This window comes from Rhinichthys klamathensis, unplaced genomic scaffold (genome assembly GCF_029890125.1).
Source record: "Rhinichthys klamathensis goyatoka isolate OS25496 unplaced genomic scaffold, OSU_Roscu_1.1 h1tg000298l_1, whole genome shotgun sequence".
Classification (NCBI taxonomy): Eukaryota; Metazoa; Chordata; class Actinopteri; order Cypriniformes; family Leuciscidae; genus Rhinichthys; species Rhinichthys klamathensis.
The window spans coordinates 273,826-296,281 of NW_026606817.1; the positions used below are offsets into that span (position 1 = coordinate 273,826).

Consider the following 22,456-nt stretch of genomic DNA (forward strand, 5'->3'; position numbering starts at 1 on the left):
GTTGCATTATTTTCCTGTTATATCTGTTACTCTGATTTGAAACAATCTGTGTTGTAAAAAGCACTTTATAAATAAAGGTGACTTGACTTGGCAACTAGCCGCCTGGGGGAAGAATGTGCTAGAATGTGCTAGACAGCCTCCGTCTGCTGAAAACTGCTGGGCCTTAAAAGTGTTGCCGAAGGGCCGGCTTGTGAGATGGGGCATCGAGAAGGTTCAGCCAGAGATGACGTTCCTGGACCACCAGGGTGGACCTCGCCTAGCTGACCTTGACCTTGACCTGACCTGACCGTAGTCGATCGCTGTACGCAGTACCTCCAGCTAAGAACTGCCTTCTTGAGCGCTTTGGCCTGTGTATGGCCATCGCAAGCAAGGAGGAGGCAGCCTGTCCAGCGGCGCTGTAAACCTTAGGTGTTACGTACAGGCCTGCCCACAGAAATGACTGGGCCCCTGAAAAGGTCCAGTGAATGGGCCCTCCCCAAATCTGCAATAGGCTACTCCTATCATGCGTGTGCTCTCTCTCTCTCCTACATTAACACATTTATTTTACTGAGAGAGACTTACTCAGTGATGGGGTGTGCGGCGCGAATGATACACACACACACAGGGCTCTCAAGTGTCACGCATTGAGCATGACAGTCACTCATTTCGGTCTTTTGTCACGCACTCCCGCCACACATTGTATTTCTCACGCAGAAAAACGATTTATAATATATTTAATATGCCGCAGCGCCCAAAATGTCTCTGGCCGCGCCGCTGTCACTTTGGACCAGGCAGGAATCAAGCGTGTCTCCCCTGTGTTGTTCGTCGAGCTACATAAAAGCCAATCAGAAAATAGCACTATTATATCTGGGTATGATTTAACGCAACAACCAATGAAAAAAAAATAGAATAGACGCATCATTCGCGCCGGGCGTCGCGAATGACGCGAATTGGGCGACACGTTTGCCGCGAACGTCTTCCGCGCAAGTTGAAAAATTTGAACTCGAGCGGAAGATTCAAGCGTCTAACTAGACGCGATAGACGCGTATTTGACGCTCTATTCGCGTTCGGTGTGAACACACCATAAGGCTGCCACTCTGCAGAAGCAAATTCCATCCTATCTTCGATATGTTGTAGTAGTTTTAGCCGGACAGTGCACATGACAACTGCTGTAAATGACATGAAATATTCTCTCAGTCCTCGCGCATCTGATAAGGCCTCATTAGATAATTTACAGGACGATTTTAGGCAATCGATTGCTTCAATCACACTGGGGAGGTGGTGAGCAATAGGGTCTTACATTTTCTTTTACTGTCTATGGTCTTACCGTCTTAATTCGCGCACTCCATCGCGTGTCACTCACTTGCGCTGCTGACCGCGAACTGGCGCGAAGCACTGGCGTTTTGACTTTGCGTTACGTACAACAAAAAATAGCCTACTCAGACTATTTTCAGGAGAGGGGTGTTTCATTATGACACAGGCTACATTTTACTCAAGCAACATTAAATAAAATGCATTTTTTTTCTCACTTTCAACAATAAATGGTGCTATTTTGGTTAAAAATAAAATATGGTAACCTTTGCTTATATTTAGGATGAACGTAATTATTGCTGGACTGCATGGGCCCCCCCTAGCGGCTGGGCCCCAGAAAACGTTCCCCTTTATCCCCCCTTATGGACGGCCCTGGTTACGTACGCTGTACTTATTAAGTGTGTTGCATGGGGTATATGTGGGTAGTTTTTTGTTGGGTGTGTGTGTGTGTGTTTCAGATGTTCATTGGCTCGATCTACAAATATTCTGGGTATTTATCGTATGATTTAAACAGTTGTCATATTGTGGTTGTGAAGTGTTTGGTTTTTCATACTGTTCATCCTTGTTTCGTCATCACGGTGTGTGTGAGCGTGGGAAGGAGCGAGCCGGTAAGTCGCGCGACATACATTGCGCACCACATAGGGCATCTTGGTTGTATTAGACACACTAGGTTTGGGAGAGAGTGCCACACCCTGTAATTTTGTTATTTGGTAAGTCTGTAGTTTAGTTTGGGCGTCTTGGTGTGGAAGACTTTTCTTTTCTACATTTTTCTTTTGGTAGTTATTTAGCTTAATTAATCCTAGTTAGTTTTTGTTTTATTTATTTAATTTATTTGGCATCTCTCGAGCTCGCCTCCCACCTTGTTTTTTTTGGTATTATTTGTGTTGTTGTTTTTCCTTATTATCTGTGTAAATATTGTAAATATTATTTTCTCTTCATTCTTTCACTTTTGGCACTGTACAAGAAATACTTTTTGAGCAGAATTTTGATTTGATCCTTTTTATTCCCTGACCTTCATATCAAGTTACACACACCTCTTTATTTAAATGTTATACTCCCTTACCCCTAGATAATATAAAAAAAAATCTAAGGGACGTAACATTAGGGCTGGTGTCAGCTTACAAGCCTTGGATGGGAGCCGTAGGCGGTTCCTCCAGGTGGCGGCTCTTTTAATTGCCCACTACACCTGGGGATCTCCACATACCCCCTGTGGCCCCATCATCAGGCCAGTGAGGGTGAAGGATGCCTTGAAGGTGCCTTCCACTACTTCTTGATCTCCTCGTGCACCTGTGGCAGGGCGAGCGCTCCGGGGACGGATGGTTTCACTTAAGCCCAATGTGAAAGCATTGCTGTCAACTCGGAGTCAGACTTTGCCTCAGCAGTAACCTGACGTGGGTGGAAAATGTAGTGTAGGGCGAAAAACTAATTTCGACATCGTTGTTTTACCTTTTTTTTTTTTTTTCTAAATGGCATTTGTCTTAGTCTTTGCACATTCGCTTTGTAAACACTGGGTCGGTTCTTCCTCCTACGTCACGCTTGACCTTTCAATGTGATTGCATAATGTGTGTCACATCACAGCTAGTGCAAGACCAGCATTTGTGGTTAAAAAGTATATAAATGTGTATTGTGTTATAAATGTCCGCTGGTTTGTCTAGATCAGACTCTTATTCCTCGGCTGGATCGTGTCGAGACTTTGAAGCTGCACTGAAACTCACATCTGGACCTTCGACCCGTTGGACCCCATTGAAGTCACTATATGGAGATTAATACTGGAACGTTTTCCTCAAAAACCTTAATTTCTTTTCCACTGAAGAAATAAAGACATGAACATCTTGGAGGATGTGGGGGAGAGTAAATTATCAGGAAATTTTAATTCTGAAGTGAACTACTTCTTTAACTCCAGATGAGATCCGACATGACGTGCCGGTGTGATGTTGACACTCACCTTGTCGTGTGTGAAGTCTGTATCCTCGGAAGACTCTTGCCCACCTTTCGATGCAGCTATTGACATCTGATCCTCACCCAGAGCCCAGAACGACACGACAGTCCCGTCGTAAGAGGGACCCGCACCATCCCTCGGGAGCGTGACGACACGCAGGAGCAGGAGGAGGTCCACTGGGACTGGCGGAAGAGCTCCCACTGTAACCCTCAGATCGCCCTGAGTGCTAACCACCGTATAGCTTGTTTTCATATGACGTCACACCACTGCGTTGCCATGACACGAAATGCAAATGGAGGGCAGGAAGTGATTTGCTGTATTTAGAAAGCACTATAGCAAACTCAAAATGCCTATGTTTTGCGTCGTTTATGGTTACTTAAATCGATCAAACCACAAGGAGTTTTTATCGTGTACCAAAAGTTGTTGTTCATAAGGGGGGAAAATGCAAGAAATTGACCGAAAAACTCCGGGAAAACGGCTTGCAAACCTACGTCTGCGGTCGGGAGGAGCCGAATGGGAAAATGCCCGTGTGTGCAGTGATCACTTCGTCAAAGGTGAGTTAAAACTAGGGATGGGCATTTTTCAAAAATATTGCATTCGAATATTCGGGCTCATAAAAATCGAATATTCGAATATTCGTTTAGCCTATTTAAATAACCTTTAACGAAAAAGACGTTATTTTTTAAGACGTTATTTTTTTTTAAAAGTTGTCTTCACCATTTCTTAACAAGCTTAAGATTAGGCAATATACACAACAAGCTTAAAATATATGTTAAAGTTTTCTTTTAGTTGAAAACATTAAACAGTTGGCCTATGTGTAAACAAAATATAAAGAACAAAAGGATTTAAGCTCAAGCAGCTCGAGTGGAAAAAAAACGCCTAATAAAGCAGAGTAGCAGACTGCGCCAGATATCGAACAGAACGTACACGTACACTTGAGTGAGCATGATTATCGTATTTATATTGTTTCACGTTTATGTTGAGAAAAACAATAAAATCCACATGCTGGGGCGCCGCCAGCAATTTATGCAGCAAAACGCGCTGCGCTGACAGATGCTTCAGAGACACAAAGATAACGGTCATGGTGTTTCTAACAGCACTTTGCGTTTTCTGTTCTTAAACCGGTCTCCCTCAATGAAACTTAAGGGAAGTATATGTCTAAAAAAATCATTTTGCTATGAGATAAGTTATCATCTCGGATCACTCGCGCTACAGCTGCGCTTACCTGCAGTCGTAATGATGGACAGCTGTCTTTCCTCAGTCGCCTGCTGTTTGGATTTCATGTGATTTCTCATTGTGTTGATGATATTATAACTCAGATTAATTAATTAATTTGATCAAAAGTAATTCCATTCTGTAAGATCATTTAAGCCCCTTTCACACAGCGCTTTGAACCCGGCAAATTGCCGGCAAATTGCCAGAGTGCCTTCTGTGTGAACGCAAACACGACCCGGGATCGATGCCGGGTCGGGGATCTAGTAACATTGCCGTGTTCAGACCTGGAACGCGCGCTGTGTGAACAAAAGCCAGAATCAATGCCGTGGTCGTAGTGATGATTCACGAGCCTTTGCAATGACGTAGTTATCGTGAGACTCAGTTACTCTAGAAGAAAGTTTGTGTTCGTCATCGATACAAGAAAGAACGAAAAAACGTCTGCAAACTGGACTGAAGTAGAGACCCGTCACATCCAACGCCACGCGTCTTTCCGGTGTTCTGACGATTTGTGCTGCCTTGTCGAAAAATGCTACCGTAGTGCGAATCGATCACAGAATGTCGATTAATATTATGTGAAATACAATTATAATACAATTCTAAGTTATGAGTAGCTACTGTATACTACTGTTTTTATTTTTTAAACGGTGTGAAAAGTAAAAATTATCATCAAATATTGACTTGTCAAAGCACACCTTTCCTTAACTGAAACTTTCAATTATTCTTCTTCAGCTGGCTGACTGTACAAATATTCATATGGTAGTTATCATTTTTTAAAGGGAAATTACTTTATAACACATGAAAATGTACCTTTTGTTAAAAAAAACTGAGTCTGCACATGCGCATAACCAGTAAGTAGCAAATCTCGATGGGTAGCATGAATCGTCAGAACACCGGAACATCCACGGGTTGTGTGTGAACGCGCTCTCTGATTCTGGCAAATCACTGGCAGTGTGAATGAAGCAAAATCAAACGAACCCGGGTCAAATCCCGGGTCACTTTATCCGTGTATTTTCCGGAATCTTTGTGTGAAAGGGGCTTTAGTAACATAATTTTCAACAAGTAGTCTAATTCCAAACTTCGCGAGGCAGCCGACGACATTATGTGATCAAATACAAACAACTTGTTAAACACGCGCCACAGCGCCACCCAGAGGATTTAATTATAACTGCGTGTTAGTGCTTGGGATTTATCAGGGATTCACTGCATTTACGGCCAGCAAAGCATTTAGGCCACGGCTTCATAAATTCGATAAAATTCGAATAATATTTTATTTTTCGAATAATAATTACAGATCGAATATTCGAAAATTCATCCCTAGTTAAAACAAATTAAGTGGCTATGTTTGTGTAACGTGTAACGTTTCCGAACTTTGTAAAGTCAAAGTATGTCTGTAAGACGAGGTAGTTGCTGATATCTACCGCCTCGATGGCAGGAAAATCGTTCAATTCAGTTGAAAAATCGCTCCTCTTCATAACGTAAGGATCACGTCCAACATGTTTGATTTTTTGTTTATATCTTTCTCTTGTAATAGCGTGTAAAGTAGTAGAGTACGGACTTTCCTCTATTTCGTCCATTGCGCTCTTCACTCCCTGCCCTCCATCTGAATTTCGCGCGTCATCATAATCACGTGACTGAAACCCAGCTATTCTCACAATGAGTCACTGCCTGTCACAAGGTTTCTTCATTGCAATTATGGTTGCTATGTTCCAGAGATGGGGGACTCGAGTCCCATGACTTGACTCGAGTCAGACTCGAGTCGCAAATTTAAGGACTTGAGACTTACCTGCCAACTTTTGAGTTTTGCTCGGCGTGAGATTTGTTGACGGGGGGGGGGGGGGGGGGGGGGGGGTGGCGAGTGAGATTTGTTGACGGGGGGGGGGGGGGGGTGGCGAGTGAGATTTGTTGACGGGGGGGGACGAGTGAGATTTGTTGACGGGTGGGGGGGGGGGTTGGGGGGGGGGGGGGCTCGCTCGCGCAAGGTCTCTCGCTCGCGCAAGGTCTCTCGCTCGCTCTACGCGGTTTGGAGCACAATCTCTGTCTCGCATGCACGCTCGCTCTAGATAACGGGAGATTTTTAACGAATTTGCGGTATAACTAGTCGATCACGCGTGGCTCAACAGGTAGATATATAGATAAACTCATCTTCCAGGCATTTGACCGCCCGGGTTGACACTTCAGCGTGAGAAATCGGGAGTGTGGCGTGTGAGCGTGTGAAACCAATCAAATGCGGGTGTCTCACGGCCAATGCGTGAGAGTTGGCAGCTATGTGCTTGACTAAATTAAGAAAATGACTCGACTTGACTTTGACTTGAGATCCAATGACTTGAGACTTGACTTGACTTGAACTGTATGACTCGAGAATGACTTGATATACATTTTTATATAAATCATCGCAACATCCATTGATAAACAAAATGAAAGCAACGGCACCATTGACGTCAGTCATCAGATTCTGCGCGATTGCGTGACGCTGCACAAGCCCAGAAATAGCCTACATCGCGTAAGCGCGCTAAATACAAAAACATCTCCCTGCATCGTTTCTTTTTGGATATAAACACTAGAAAATGACCATATTCATGCAAGAAGATGTGTTGTACGCATAATAACTGGCAAGGGATATCGGACGACCATCACAACCTCGAACAGTCGAACTTCATTCACCACGTCTAAAAGTAAGCTATGGCTTGTTTAACCTGTTTGTTATAGTTAATTTGACTATCTTTAAATCTAGAGAGAATAATATTGGTCAAAACAGCATGCCTCTTTATACACAATTATGTTTTCAAATGTAGCTTAATGTTGTCAATATTCAAATGATAATTAATGATGGATGGTATATGTTTTGTATAACATTTGCCACATTTCTTTTTTAAATCATGCTTTAAAGCCAAAAATGTTGTTCTTTCCAATGACGAAAAACAATATAGAAAACTGTTAGTTTTGTCGTTTATGTTTCTCTTAATGTTGTCAGGGGGTTGGTGGCAAAAAATGCCAGCAGAAATAATATGCACCCAAAATTCAAAATGTGGTGGAAAAATGGCCCTATGAGTTATTTTCATAATTATAACATATATAAAAAAATATTTCCAGATTATTGGCGCGATTGCAAATGTGATGATTTTATAAAACAGTTCAGTAAACAAAGAGTGAATATTGTGATGTGACATTTTAGACATAATATTCCAAATATTTTCTGTTTTTGCTCTATTTCTCCAATGACAATAGTTCCAAACAAGCCACAGAAAGAGTTATGCGTATTTGTGATTCAGTGACCTAGTTGCTTAGTTCCAGAACGAATCTGCCATTTTGAACAAATCAGTTTACTGCTTCTATGACTCGTACATTAAGACGGTGATTTGGCGCCACCTATTGGCGGTTTTAACTTCATAATAGGCTAAATGCCAACGGCTGTTATATAACTTATATAAAGGGGATGCCAGTTTGAAGAATGCCATTTGGTGGCATAGGAACCATTATACTTGAATTGTGAATTGTTTAATACCTTTTAATGGTCTTCTGCAATGTTTGAGGCATATTTATTTTTTCATGCTTTAATGTTGGCCTAATTTCAGTTACATTTACATTTTAGGCTATGTAGTTTGAAATTGTATTTATTTTTTAGATTTTTATTGTAGTAACCACTCAGCTGTATGTGGAAATGCATATTTAAAAAAAATATGTTGCAAATAAAACCATAGTCCACAACTTATGTAGTTTTAACTTATTTTAATATATAAATTCAGTGAAATCATCAAACGTTTGTATGACTTGCCAGTGACTTGTGACCCAAGCTACGACTTGACTTGACTTGCTTGACATAAGGCAGTGACTTGACTTGACTTGCTTGCTTTTATAAAAAATTGACTTGGACTTGCTTGAGACTCGAAGGTTAAGACTTGAGACTTGCTTGTGACTTGCACATGTGTGACTTACTCCCACCTCTGCTATGTTCTTCCTAGCCACTAGGGGGGCACAAGAGTGTACTCTGTCTGATATAAAACAGGAAGCAGAAGAGTAAGGGCTAGGGTCTGTGTGAAGCATGCCTCATGGTTGTCTGCAACCTATTTCCCAATCCTGTTTGAGAAACTGTTTGTTTCCTGCTCAAACTGTATATGTTTGTGATGTAGCTCTTGCTCATCGGCTGTGGCTACCGCTACGTGTTATGTTATAACCTGTATTATGAATTTTTAAGGGCAGACAAGTAATTTGGTGGGGTCAATTTGAAAAGAAGCCCTACATGCCTTTCGCACATATATATTCAAACTCGCATACCTATAGACTAAACACGTGATTAGACATGTGCCGGTATTCGGTAATGCGATAAATCGCGGTAATGAATATGCACGATATTGTTATCGCGGGCACTTCAAAATACTGTGAAAAATAATAGATTCGAGTTTAGACTTTTAGAACCCGCATTAGCTTATTTACCATCAACCGCTTAAACACTGCGTAAATTTGCTGCGCAAAATATATGCTGCGCAAATTTGCTGCGTCGACCAAAGCACGCCGGGGTTCAAAATAGTTAAACTTTTTATTTGCAAAATAGCAAATTGCGTTGTATCTGAAGGGCAATGTTGAACCCAGCGGCCAGCGCCGCACATTCCGCGTCCTGTCTGAAAGGGGCTTTACGCAATTGACACTTTTCACACGCAGAGAAAAATCGCGGAGCAAAGAGGACACTGACACCGACAGACTAGACAGAGCAGGTTACTTTTGATATGAAAAAAAAAATCAGCTCTTAGGTTCTGTCCATTGTGACAGATCGCTGCGCCTCAGTTCAAGTAAACCGATCATCTGTTACTTTTTATTTAAAGATACAGTACAACTTACCGAGAGGTTTATGCCTCATACATAATATCGATCAATCAGTGTTTTTCCAACACGGAAAGAGGTCAATAAAACTGCAGGAGAACAGTTATGTCACAGAACATTATATTTACCTCAGGAAAGCCATTTAATGACCAGCTGCACATTAGTTGACTAGAAAAATAGCGAGGAGTATTTTGCTAAATATGTGCACTATATGACATATTTATTATATGTTTACTTGTCATTACATAATTGTTATTATAATGAAAACCACATTATATTTAATTTCTCTCTGTATGTTTACAGCATTATGTGAGAGATCTTTTTTTCTTGAGAAAAATTAACATGCAGACTGTAGCCCACCTAATATTTATCCAAATGAGTCAATATTGAATTAAGATTGAAATCAATTCCAAGAATTTAATTGAATAATACAAACAGTAGCCTACCAGTCATTGTACCATGTAAACATTGTAACATGTTGTCACTAAACCTAATAAAATTCGGTTTAGTTACAATATGTTTTGAAAATCACAATTACACATTGTGATGCAAGTTGTTGTTTTTTTTAGATACCCACAATCCATCTGTTTCTCTTGAGCAATTAAAATATCGCGATAATACCGTATACCATGATAAAAGCTCAATCAATTAACCGCAGCATGAACATTTGATACCGGCACATGCCTACATGTGAGACGCATGTGCACACCGTCGCGTTTTCACAGATGCACGGTTTTGAAGTTTACTCGGAGATGATAACTTTTTTCAACATTTTTCAACGCTTGCACCTTGGAACCCGTTTCACGGTGTCGTGTTAGCGGCCCCTGAGTTAATAACTAATGATCGTTGCGACAGAAGTGAATCAATCAAAACTAACTTTAGCTGGACAATAACTTTATTCTAGAGCTGCTGTAAAGCCTAAACAATCTCTGTAACTTTTATTATCACTGTAAAGCTGCTTTGAAACAGTCTATAGAGGGGTTTCACGACGCGACATCAATCCGGAAGTCGGCCATTTTGGAGGCACAGAACGTAAATAATGCCACTGAACTGAATGGACTCGCAAATTTGGCTGATTATTGCTCCTGAAAAATGGTCGAGTTTTGGTCAGTACCAATCGGTCACATCGGGAAAAAACATGTCGAGTGCTATAGACTGTCAAAAGTTAAAGAGAAGAGTGCAAAAAACTGATGAAAGAAGGCGTTTGTGGTTGAGAGGTACAGCATCAGACATGTGTCAATGAAGCGTTGTGTATCGCAACTGTTCAGATCCGACGTGTGTGTCCATGCATGTTATTTGGTAATATGGCAATAAGGGTTGCATTTGCAATATAATGTTAGATGTTGTCTTATTTAAATGTTACAACATGGAAATGTGTAGCCGGCGCGCTGGACTACTGCGGCAGAACTGTAGGAGGCTGGTATGTACTGCTTTTTTCCCACGCTCGTCTGCGCCGGTTTCAGAAATAATACTTTTCTGCTCGTCCGGCACTTTGCAACAACACAGCATTGTTTCGGCAGTGACTTTCAGCATGTTTCCTATAAATGACGTTTGCATTTTAAGACATACCACGCGAAATCCGACCGTTCAGACTGAGGCTGATGTCCTGATATGTGATTTGAATAGGATTTCAAACCACATATGGATGTAATTTGAAACGGATTTCATGTGCTTTTTTGGACTGACAATCTGAACGTATCCTATGTCAGGATAATAAATACCATTGCAGTAATGTTACGTGCTAGAGAAGCTAACTCGGTCGGATCTTTACCACATATTAACTTTAGTTTGTCAAAATGTTGCGCTCTCTCCTGCTTCCCAAGTCCTCCTCTATATGATTTCGCACCTACCACGTGTTTTTTCCGTGGTTTATTAGTGTAACAATGTGTTCAGTAGTACATAAACAGTGCAATCCATGCTGTTGTTTACATCCGAGTGCCTCCATAATGGCCGCGCATCCGGGTTACCGCCCAGAACGTGACGTTGGTGAAACCCCTCTATATTGTTAAGAGCGCTATATAAATGAAGGTGACTTGACGTGTTTATGAAGAAACACCCTGCTTATACTTCTGAAGCAACTCTTTTGGTTTGTTTGGTGTGAAACCTTACAACTGACCAAATATCCAAGCGCAGGACCACATCTTACTTCCTCACCATCGACCTTTGTACCTGCTCATCTACAGATAAGACTGGTTTCCTTCATTATCTGAACTGTTTATGCTCTCGGACAGCAGTGGACCACACGTACATAAACTTGCACATGACAAAAAACATTGAATTGTATATATATATATATATATACTGTATATACATATGTGTGCATGATTTGCAATAAATGGGTTTGTGGATAATGAATGTGTAGTTTGAATGCATGCTGAAAGAAACACCACTCGTTTGTACAAGAATTTATTTAATAATAGACCTCTTTCAACTTAAGACCAATTTAAGTATTTGCACGAAAGGTGATTCCCCCATTACATTGAAATCTAGTAGCTTGACCAGTGCAAAGTAACTGGGACGGTTATAACATGAACCATCCACAAACTAAATGAGCCTTAAATAAGCCCATGTTTATGACAGGTTGTGTTGTCTTAGTAATGTCAAGTTGTCATGATAAAGACACTGACAGGTTATGATGTATTGGTTTATGTCAAGGTGTCATAACAAAGACATCTCAAACAATGTCATATTTGCATTAAAATGTCATAATTGAGCGAATGACACTTAATGACAGTTGTCATAAACATGCATAAACCCTCCTTCATATTCATGATGTGTGTCATGTCAGTCTTATGAAGGTGTCATGTCAGTCTTATGAAGGTGTCATGTCAGTCTTATGAAGGTGTCATGTCAGTCTTATGAAGGTGTCATGTCAGTCTTATGAAGGTGTCATGTCAGTCTTATGAAGGTGTCATGTCAGTCTTATGAAGGTGTCATGTCAGTCTTATGCACACCCCTTCAAGTAAAGTGTTACTATCTTTTGTTGAAAGATGAAGCAGCGACTGCATTGGATCTGACAGCAGCCGCATCACAAACCATAAGTCAATGATTTCATTATGCTTTGCCTGTAAATGACGTTTTTATATGATAATGTTTTCAAAACACTTATTCACGTGCACTAGCGAGTGGGCGTTGATACTGTCTCCTATGCAATTATATTAGCTAATCATAACAGTGGCTGTTTACAGACAAGCCTTAAAGGAGCTGCGCCTTAAAAACGGATCATTTCAGACAGAGGGAATGAAGATAGAAAATAATGTTTTTTTATGCATATATATTTTGTTTTGTTTTTAATAAAAACTTTATTAACATTATAAGCGAACCTCAAGGAACATATTAAAATAATTAAAATAATTGCTTGTCATGACCCTTTTAAGACATATATTTGTTGGTGGTCCCCTCAACAAAAACCCTATAGGATTTTTCTCTTTGACCAACAAAATTTATGATTCTTATGCATTTTGTTAATCATGATAATCTTCACAAATGAAACAACTGACCCAGCTTATTAAAAAACAGCTAATTAATCAGGAGCACTTGATAATCACAGACAGCTGTGTTGGATGTGGACTCCAGGACCGGATTGGGCACCCCTGCTTTAGGGGCTGTTTACACAAGACTGGTTTCAACTAAAAACGTAAAACTTTTTATGCGTTTGGCCGTTCGTTCACACGACAGCGCTGTTTTGGGCGCCTGAAAACACAAACTTTTGAAAACGGTTTCCGTGTAAACAACAAAATCGTGAATCTCTGAAGACGATGACGTCATGCACAGCGTATCACGTGTTCAGTCACGTGTTTCATCGCCCTCTACTGGCCTGGCAGCAGAACCAATGAGGTTCATTCTCGTGTTACGCAGCTCGTTTGAGCTTCAGCAAGAACCAATGAGGTTCATTCCCGTGTTACGCATCACGTTTGAGCTTCAGCAAGAACCAATGAGGTTCAGTCTCGAGTTACGCATCACGTTTGAGCTTCTGCAAGAACCAATGAGGTTCATTCCCGTGTTACGCATCACGTTTGAGCTTCAGCAAGAACCAATGAGGTTCAGTCTCGAGTTACGCATCACGTTTGAGCTTCAGCAAGAACCAATGAGATTCAGTCTCGAGTTACGCATCACGTTTGAGCTTCAGCAGAACCAATGAGGTTCAGTCTCGAGTTACGCATCACGTTTGAGCTTCAGCAAGAACCAATGAGGTTCATTCCCGTGTTACGCATCACGTTTGAGCTTCAGCAAGAACCAGTGAGATTCAGTCTCGAGTTACGCATCACGTTTGAGCTTCAGCAAGAACCAATGAGATTCAGTCTCGAGTTACGCATCACGTTTGAGCTTCAGCAAGAACCAATGAGATTCAGTCTCGAGTTACGCATCACGTTTGAGCTTCAGCAAGAACCAATGAGATTCATTCTCGTGTTACGCATCACGTTTGAGCTTCAGCAAGAACCAATGAGGCCCATTCTCGTGTTACGCATCACGTTTGAGCTTCAGCAAGAACCAATGAGGTTCATTCTCGAGTTACGCATCACGTTTGAGCTTCTGCAAGAACCAATGAGGCCCATTCCCGTGTTACGCATCACGTTTGAGCTTCTGCAAGAACCAATGAGGTTCATTCCCGTGTTACGCATCACGTTTGAGCTTCAGCAAGAACCAATGAGATTCAGTCTCGAGTTACGCATCACGTTTGAGCTTCTGCAAGAACCAATGAGGTTCATTCCCGTGTTACGCATCACGTTTGAGCTTCAGCAAGAACCAATGAGATTCAGTCTCGAGTTACGCATCACGTTTGAGCTTCAGCAAGAACCAATGAGATTCAGTCTCGAGTTACGCATCACGTTTGAGCTTCAGCAGAACCAATGAGGGTTTGTTCTCACGCGTCAAGCAAGTACGGTTGAGCTCCTGTTTACCATATTTGATGAGCTCTATGTATGTTTGTTGGTCAATGTTCAATGTTTAAAAGCCTAAAAAATAAATTATCTAAAATTATCCAGACATGTTTTTTGTTTGATTTTTTAAATTTTCCCTAACGGTTTGAGAGAGAATGGTTTGCAAGAGCAACATGGCTGTAAAAGTGGACTAGACGAGTTTACCTGATGAAGTTTAATGTCTGTAGTTAGCATTAGCCACTTGTTAACAATCACAAGGGGGTTTTATTCGTGTATTTTATGCAGTAGAATAAACCGTGAAAATATATTGTGCTCACCAATGACATTATTTCAGGCTTTCAGGACGATGGAACTGGACGTCATTCCTGCGGCGTAACTATATACGTTACCATTCAAAAGATCTTAGAAAAACAGTGACTTTTATTCAGCAATGTGTTAAATTGATAAACAGTGATAGTAAAGATTTATATTGTTAGAAAATATTTCTATTTTGAATAAATGGTAATTCTTTTTAACTTTTTATGCATCAATTAATCCTGAAAAAAGGAAAAAAAACATTAAGCAGCACAAAGTTTCCAACATTATAATAAATCATCATATTAGAGTGATTTCTGAAGGATCATGTGACACTGAAGACTGGAGTAATGATGCTGGAAATTCAGCTTTGATCACAGGAATAAATTATATTTTAAAGTATATTAAAATAGAAAACCATTATTTTAAATTCACATATTTCACAGTCCTTTTTTCAGGCTTGTTGAGCATCTTTCAAAAACATTCAAAATGTTTCAAACTTTTGGTACTGTATGTGTATGTGTCTGTGTATATATGTGTGTATATATATATATGTGTGTGTGTGTATATATATATATATACGTGTGTGTGTGCGTATATATGTGTGTGTGTGTGTGTGTGTGTGTGTGTGTATATATATGTGTGTATATATATATATATGTGTGTGTGTGTATATATATATATATATATACGTGTGTGTGTGCGTATATATGTGTGTGCGTGTGTGTGTGTGTGTGTGTGTGTATATATATGTGTGTGTGTATATATATATACTGTATATATATACGTGTGTGTGTGTATATATGTGTGTGTATATATATATATATATATGTGTGTGTGTGTGTGTGTATTAGATTAACAATAATAACAACAATCATTTGTTTGACAGGCGTCTAATTTATTAAGGCGTTTTAGTTTATTTGATATATATATATATAAAACATATAAATGTTTACAGACAGCTCTGTACTTCACTGTTAGCCAAAGTGTGCCACAGTTTTCTTGTTTAATTGAAATAATATACTATAATGGAGGCACAAACACACAGGCCTGAACACCAAAGCGCCTGACATTGGGGTCTATTAAAAAGAGATGAGTTACAATAATGGCTCTCAGTGTTACAGGAACTGGACCCTGATCTGATGGTGCAGATCTGCAGATTGTAATATGATGCATTAACATAACAACAAGAACATATTCTATTGGTGCGCTCTGCGTTATTCATTAAATATGACCGGCGAGCAGACAGATAAGCAGAACACTGAATCAGCATGTAGAGCTACATCAACTGCTGACCTATTTAATCTCCCAATGTTTAAAATCTGCCGCGCAGGAATTAGAAACATTAGCATTGAAATGTAAAAAAGGAAAATTCCACTAAACTATAATAAAAGAGTCTGAATGTTTAGACCATGTGCAATAGTCGTTTTGGTTCACAATTAAAATTCTTCAACACACTCGCTAAAAACCGGAGTGGCCGGGAAGCTTCTCGACTCTGGAGCCGGGGAAGGTGAAGACAGTCTGTGGTCAGGGATGGCTAACTCTTGGCTAACTCTTGGCTAACTCTTGGCTAACTCTTGGCTAACTCGTCACTCTTGTTTGACATCTCCTGTCAGTCGTCTCTTCACACGGGAGTACGGACTCAGCTCATCGTCCATGATAAAGTCATAAAGCACTTTCACCCAGGACGTGTAACAGGGAAGATCTTTGTAGTACTCGCCTGCGATCTCCTTCACCTGGAGGAAACAACGGGAACGCATTCTTAGACTAAACACCCGAGGCAGTTTACAGAGAAATGCTTATAAAGCAATGCTCTAGTCAGAGCCATTGGCTGCTGCTGATGTCCTGATGTGAACGATTAACTGCTTTGTTAGCATGTCTTCAGTCGGCGTGAGCCAGCTGGTTAATCTTTCACTTTAGACTAGACTAGTCCAGTAGACTATGAAGCCATTTCGTGATTCTTGTCTATAACAATTACAGATAAGAATCATATAAATTCCTCAAATGATAGCAAACTGAACAACACTAGTTTACGAAGGAACTATTAAAATGTTCATACAGTCTCGTTGCTTTTTGTTTCAAACACATTCATTATCATTACTTTTGCCAGTCAAAGCTTAATTTATATTTCAAGGCTCATTATTATTTCTCTAGTTTGGTATTTTTTCTGTAATGCAGAACAATGTTAGGAATGTTATATTCTTTCTCAGCCCTGAAACTCAGACCATTTTTAATGCCCCCAGTACATATGTAAAGTCCCCCTGTAGTCAATCATTAATCCCTTAAAACTCATCTTTCAAATATTCCCTCATTGCATTATTATACATCATATTCAACATTATAGTAGTTTAATGTAGTACTGACACTAAAACTCTGAAAACGTGAATTTCTTCTAACACAGAAATGTTCATTTTGCGCGAACTATCCACGACACGTATTGGTGCATTTGTGTATTGAGATATATTGTGACAGCCCTAGTAAACATGAAGCAGAATAGCTCATCTTACCATCGGTAGTCGGCGTCCGGGAATGCTAGGGAAGTCATGGTGCTCGTTGTGGTACCCGACGTTGAACGTCAGCAGGTTGAGGGACCCGTAGTAAGAGTAGGTCTCATGGCCTTTGAGGAACATGTAATGCTCTGCGATGAAGTGTCCTGAGATGGGATGGAGACCCATTCCTAACAAAGAGCCCATCATCATGTAGACCAAGGGCTTGGCTCCCCAGAACCAGTAGAGGAGGGCGTTGAACGCGAGCTGTATGGCCGTGTTCATGATCTCGAGGTGACTGATGGGTTTGGGGTTGATGTAAAGGGGACGAACGGCGTAAAACAGCGGCTGGAACATTATCCAGATGAGCTTACGCAAGCGGGTGCAAAAGAACCAGCCCTCGAAGTCAGTGGGGATGTCAACGTCCACGCCATCTCCACCCAAATATCGATGGTGGTCCAGGTGGTAGCGCTTAAACGAGGCCGAGTAAGGCAAGCCAATGGGCAGATTGGCGAAAATGGCGAACCAACGGTTCCATTTGGCGCGGATGTTCCCGAAAGCGGTGTTGTGAGAGATCTCGTGAATCGCTAATGTCATTGAATGGTTCATGCAACTCCCAAATGCATATGTCCAGAACAAGACCCATTTCCAGGACAGGTCCTTCACCAAATAGAAGGCCAAAAACTGGACGGCAACCATCGTACAGACGATCCATTTCAGCCTGTGATCAGGTCCCATTAGAGACTTAATCTGTGGGTATTTAGCTGCCAAAATAAAACAAAAGACAACATTGTTAAACAGTGTGATGTGGAAGATAAGTTCATTCAAATGATGTCTATTTCCATGACAATGCAACTCGACACCATCAGGATCTGGAGCAGGGCTCATGTGTCTGTGGCGTGTAGCGCCGGCCCCTCCTCGCGCGTATGCTTTATACTTTATATGGTAAACCCTGAAGCATACGTCATTTGCCTAAAACTCCCAAGAAAACACAATGCAAACCACATAGTATACTTGAAATGTGTGCACTTTTCATCCAAGGCATTTCATAATGCAAGCATTTAAGCAAGAGGCTCTTCCAGGGTTTATAAAACGAAATCAAGCAGAATGGCAGAGGAACCGACAGTCCTAGACACGTCTGGATCAAGCCAGCTTCAGGGTTAGCAACAACACAAGCTACATGTCAGCACAGGTCTGCACACTGGAAGGAACGTCCCCAACGCTGACAAACACACACTCGCATTAAGAGAGAGTTTGCTCAACATGTGAGCCGGTGACATGTTGTGTGAACAGCACTGTGTGTTTAATTATGCATGTTTATTCTTCAGTGTCTGCATGTGCCAGAACCCATGTGAACTAAAAGCATGGATACGGTACAACGGGGCTGAAGGTGCTCCCGGATAACAGGCACGTTTGGTTTTATTCTCCTTTAAACCAGTAGATGGTGCAGAAACATCCTCATTTCACTTCGCATGTGGACATTTGCTAGCCTGGGAAAACCCAGACAACTTCCGGCAAATTTAGATTTGCTCTGAAAGTTAGTCTGGCAAAGAGCTCATTCAAGCCCATTTCCAATCCGCCGAAATCGCGGCACCAATCAGAAGCGTTGGGGCGGGCTTTACACGATGACGACAGCGCTGGGATTTTGAAGCAGATTTTGTAGCCTACATTACAAAGATGGATGCAGCCGTCGAACATCACTCGTTCCAATCAGCTATCGCGTCTGTTTTAAGCCATTTGAACGTTTCCTTTTAGTTAAAAACCGAGCAAAGAACAACACTCGGAGATGTGTCTCCGCCGCTCTGCATACGTCATCTCCTTCATCGCTCTGATTGGGTTTAGGTCTATCCGCGACGTCCGTTGGTGACGCCCCTCGCTTTGCCAGACCATAACTCAGTTACAACTGAGAATGGTCTGGTTTTAACCAGGCTACACATTTGCCCGATTCTGGACTCAATTTCAAGCAATGCAAACGCAAAGTCAAACCTGCGATAATTTGGTCTAATATTTAATGTTTTTTAAAATTTTATAGGCTACAGCTAATCAAAATCAATCAAATTACTAAATATATTTTGAGACAAAGGTCTTGTTAATGATTTTGAGTTTTGCACAAGGTAATTAAAGGAACAGCTTTTCAATAACTGGAGAATATGTGAGAGTATGGTATTTGTGGAGGCACAATAATTTACATGATAATGAACAGCCGGCTGACTTTTCCATTTGTTGACTTGATAAATTTCAGATGGTTAATGATTTATTAAGTTGGGTGTCCAACTTAGAGATAATAACCATAATCATAATGAAACCATAATCATAATGAAACCATCATTTTAAAAATATTATATTAATCATAAAATAAAACATAGGCCTATTTATTGGTACTTCCGTAAAGTCATATTAAATACATCTTTACTTTTTTTAATGATTTCTTTCTGTATTTTTTTTTAAATGAACATTTTAATGAAGGTACATTTATTAAAACAAAAATGTAATATTTTACTTAGAAAATAGTACAAACATTGCTGAAGTGATTATTATTAACTTATCCTGCAAAACATTTTACTTTAGTTAAAGTATTTTGTATTAATACAGGATGCTTTTTACCTCGAGTGTTGGGCGTCACCTCGTATTTTTATACGATTTATACCACTTTCATGACTTAATTTCCTACAAAATGTGATCCATCAATGTTCAATAAAAAAAACATTTTGCTCTGCAATCATTCACTATGAGAGCAGTGAAAAGCACATTTTCCTTTAGGCCCCGTTGAACCCTATAATTAAGAAGCTACAGAATAATTTACCAGATGACTAGTGTGTGTGTGTGTGTGTGTGTGTGTGTGTGTGTGTGTGTGTGTGTGTGTGTGTGTGTGTGTATTATGAATAATTCATGATTTGACGTTTTGTATTAAACAGAGAATGCTTGAGGTGAAACGTGATAAACCCGCTGTAATGTTCATCCAGACTGTATAGGGATAACGCTGGATCATAAACTCTTTCCACATTTATTCATAAGCAGGTTTATGAGTAACTGCACACTCTCGAGTCATATTTTACTATTAACACAGCATATGGATTTCTGTACCTTCAGTATATCATGAGTGTTCGTTTACATTCATAACTAGGTAAAAAATAAAATAAAATGCCTGACCAGAAAATTTTAATTCGTTTTAATAGCTTGAGATTTGAATGTGATTAGATAGATTAGAAAGAATGGAGAGAATAGATAGATAGATAGATAGATAGATAGATAGATAGATAGATAGATAGATAGATAGATAGATAGATAGATAGATAGATAGATATCCATGTTCTAAAGCCATAATGAATGAAGTGAGAAACGGATCGCGAGCATTAGCTAACTTTCCTCATGTGACTATCATCAGCCAGTCTATCACTTCACCAGCAAACTCACTGTTTTGCCACTTAATAATAAATCATTGATGACTGAATAAACATAAACCAGAGTAAATCTTTAAAATAATCACAGAATCGCACGATAGCGTAACGTTACTAACGTTATATTCGAACAGTTATGAAACCAGTTAGCGGCTAATCTTTAAAAATAGGACGAGGTTTAACTAGTTAGCTGTCACGGCCTCGTGTGTAATACGATAGTTCAACAAACATCACATAATACAATAGGCCTACATGAAATAATATTAATAATAATGAAATATTATAGAGGCCATGCGATGCCATGCATAGTTCAGTGGCGAAGTGCATGTTGGGAGCGGCCCTCACATAACGGTCGGTCAGCCCGAGCTATTTCATCTTTACACAAACACTTCACAATACCCGTCTTTAATTACAACTTAAAACAACTAAAGACAGGCAGAAAATAAGAAAACCATGCCAAACAGAGAAAAACAACGCTAATATGTACAATAGGCGCTATATAGTGTATTTTAGAGTCAGTGATCGTGTCAGGGAACCGAGACTCACCCAGAATCTCTTTCCTCCGGTCGGCGTGAGGCTGGTCTGTGTAAACCCACTCGAAATCTTCACGAACTACGCGATTCCCCATGTTAACGCTCTGGTTCGGTGGTTGGCTTGCGGAAAGTGTATTTGCTCCGTCGGGTTATTCACACACGGGTCCTGTCCAGTGTTAGCGACCGTCCCACATCCCTCACTTTCTCATTCAGAATCACATCAGCCCTCCTTCTTTTAGCGAGAGATCTTTCGATTCCAAACCGTGACGCGGAGGGTGGAGTCTCTCTCTCTCTCTCTCTCTCTCTCTCTCTCTCTCTCTCTCTCTCTCTCTCTCTCTCTCTCTCTCTCTCTCTCTCTCTCTCTCTCTCTCTCTCTCTCTCGTTCTCTCTCTCTCTCTCTTTTCCTACGAGAACACGCCAGCTTTGAACACCCACCCTTTAACAATACCGTTATGGTGCTTTTCTGTGGCATTTTCAGAAGTATCCCGTCCCCCCAGAGACTGATATGGAAGGCCATATGCGCCACAAATGAGGGAAAAAATCATGCTTTGGTAAATCATGATTATGACATTACATAAAAAGTCGAAATTATGATGTGCTAAATCATAATGTGTAACTTTTTATGTCATAATTTTGAGGTTTTTATGTCATAATAAATGTATAAATGTATAATTATGACTTTTCATAAGTATGACTTCATTCCATACTTTTCATCATAATTATGACTTAGTATGTCAATTTTGATGTTTCATCTCATAAATCTGACTAGTATGTCATAACTGACTTTTTATTTAATTTTTTTGTGAACAATTGATTTTATTAAATGATCAGTTCAATACAAAAAAGGATACAAAATACAATTTAATATACAGCCAAACCACCACATAACTTCGACTTTGTATGTCATAGTTTTGACATTTAGGAGATGAAATTTGACATTATGACATACTATTGTCACAATTTTCACGTATATCATAATTCTTTATCATAATTATGACTTTTAAGTCATAATGTTGACTTTTTAATGTGATTTAAACTTAACTTCAAACTTTAAACTCAATGTCTATATTAAGGCTTTAAGTCATAATTTTGACTTTTTGTCACAACTTTGTGTGTCTTTAGTTTTTAAGTAATAATTTCAAACTTTTCATCTCACAATTATGACTTCTACTTGACGACAAAGATTAGATCTTTAAAATTACCACAGAATCACACAATAACATACTAGTCGAATAGTTATGAAACTAGTTGGCTTCTATAATTGTTTAAAAGGGAATGCAGTTTAACTTGTTAGCTCGTATGACTTTATGTGTCATTAAATTCCAGGCTGCAAAACTATGCAAATCAATGCAAAAGCTTCATGTGAAAGTAATTACAGATGATAACATTGATGTATACAGTAAATCAAAACTCTTCCTGATATTTCTACAATGCTTTCACTAAATGCTCCCGTTACTGTCACATGTCCAAGGCAGCAGACAGATGGAAATGTAAGTCCATTTTACATTTGTAAGAGATAATAACAATAATCAGGCGCTGAGCAGTGAGTGTGTGTGTGTGCGGCACATCCATTGAAACTCCAGTAAGTGAAATCTGTCGCACTTAT

At 40.0% G+C, this 22,456-nt stretch overlaps 1 protein-coding gene across 1 annotated transcript; it reads right to left on the reverse strand.

Moving 5' to 3' along the window:
* Positions 1–15,493: 15,493 nt before the first annotated feature.
* degs1 (delta(4)-desaturase, sphingolipid 1) lies at positions 15,494–21,088 on the reverse strand. The gene is made up of 3 exons (XM_056270194.1): positions 20,864–21,088; positions 16,941–17,683; positions 15,494–16,169 (listed from the first exon to the last, which is right to left on the reverse strand). Exons 1-3 carry the CDS (start codon positions 20,943–20,945, stop codon positions 16,023–16,025), a joined length of 972 nt encoding a protein of 323 aa, XP_056126169.1. The 5' UTR covers positions 20,946–21,088; the 3' UTR covers positions 15,494–16,022.
* Positions 21,089–22,456: the final 1,368 nt, after the last annotated feature.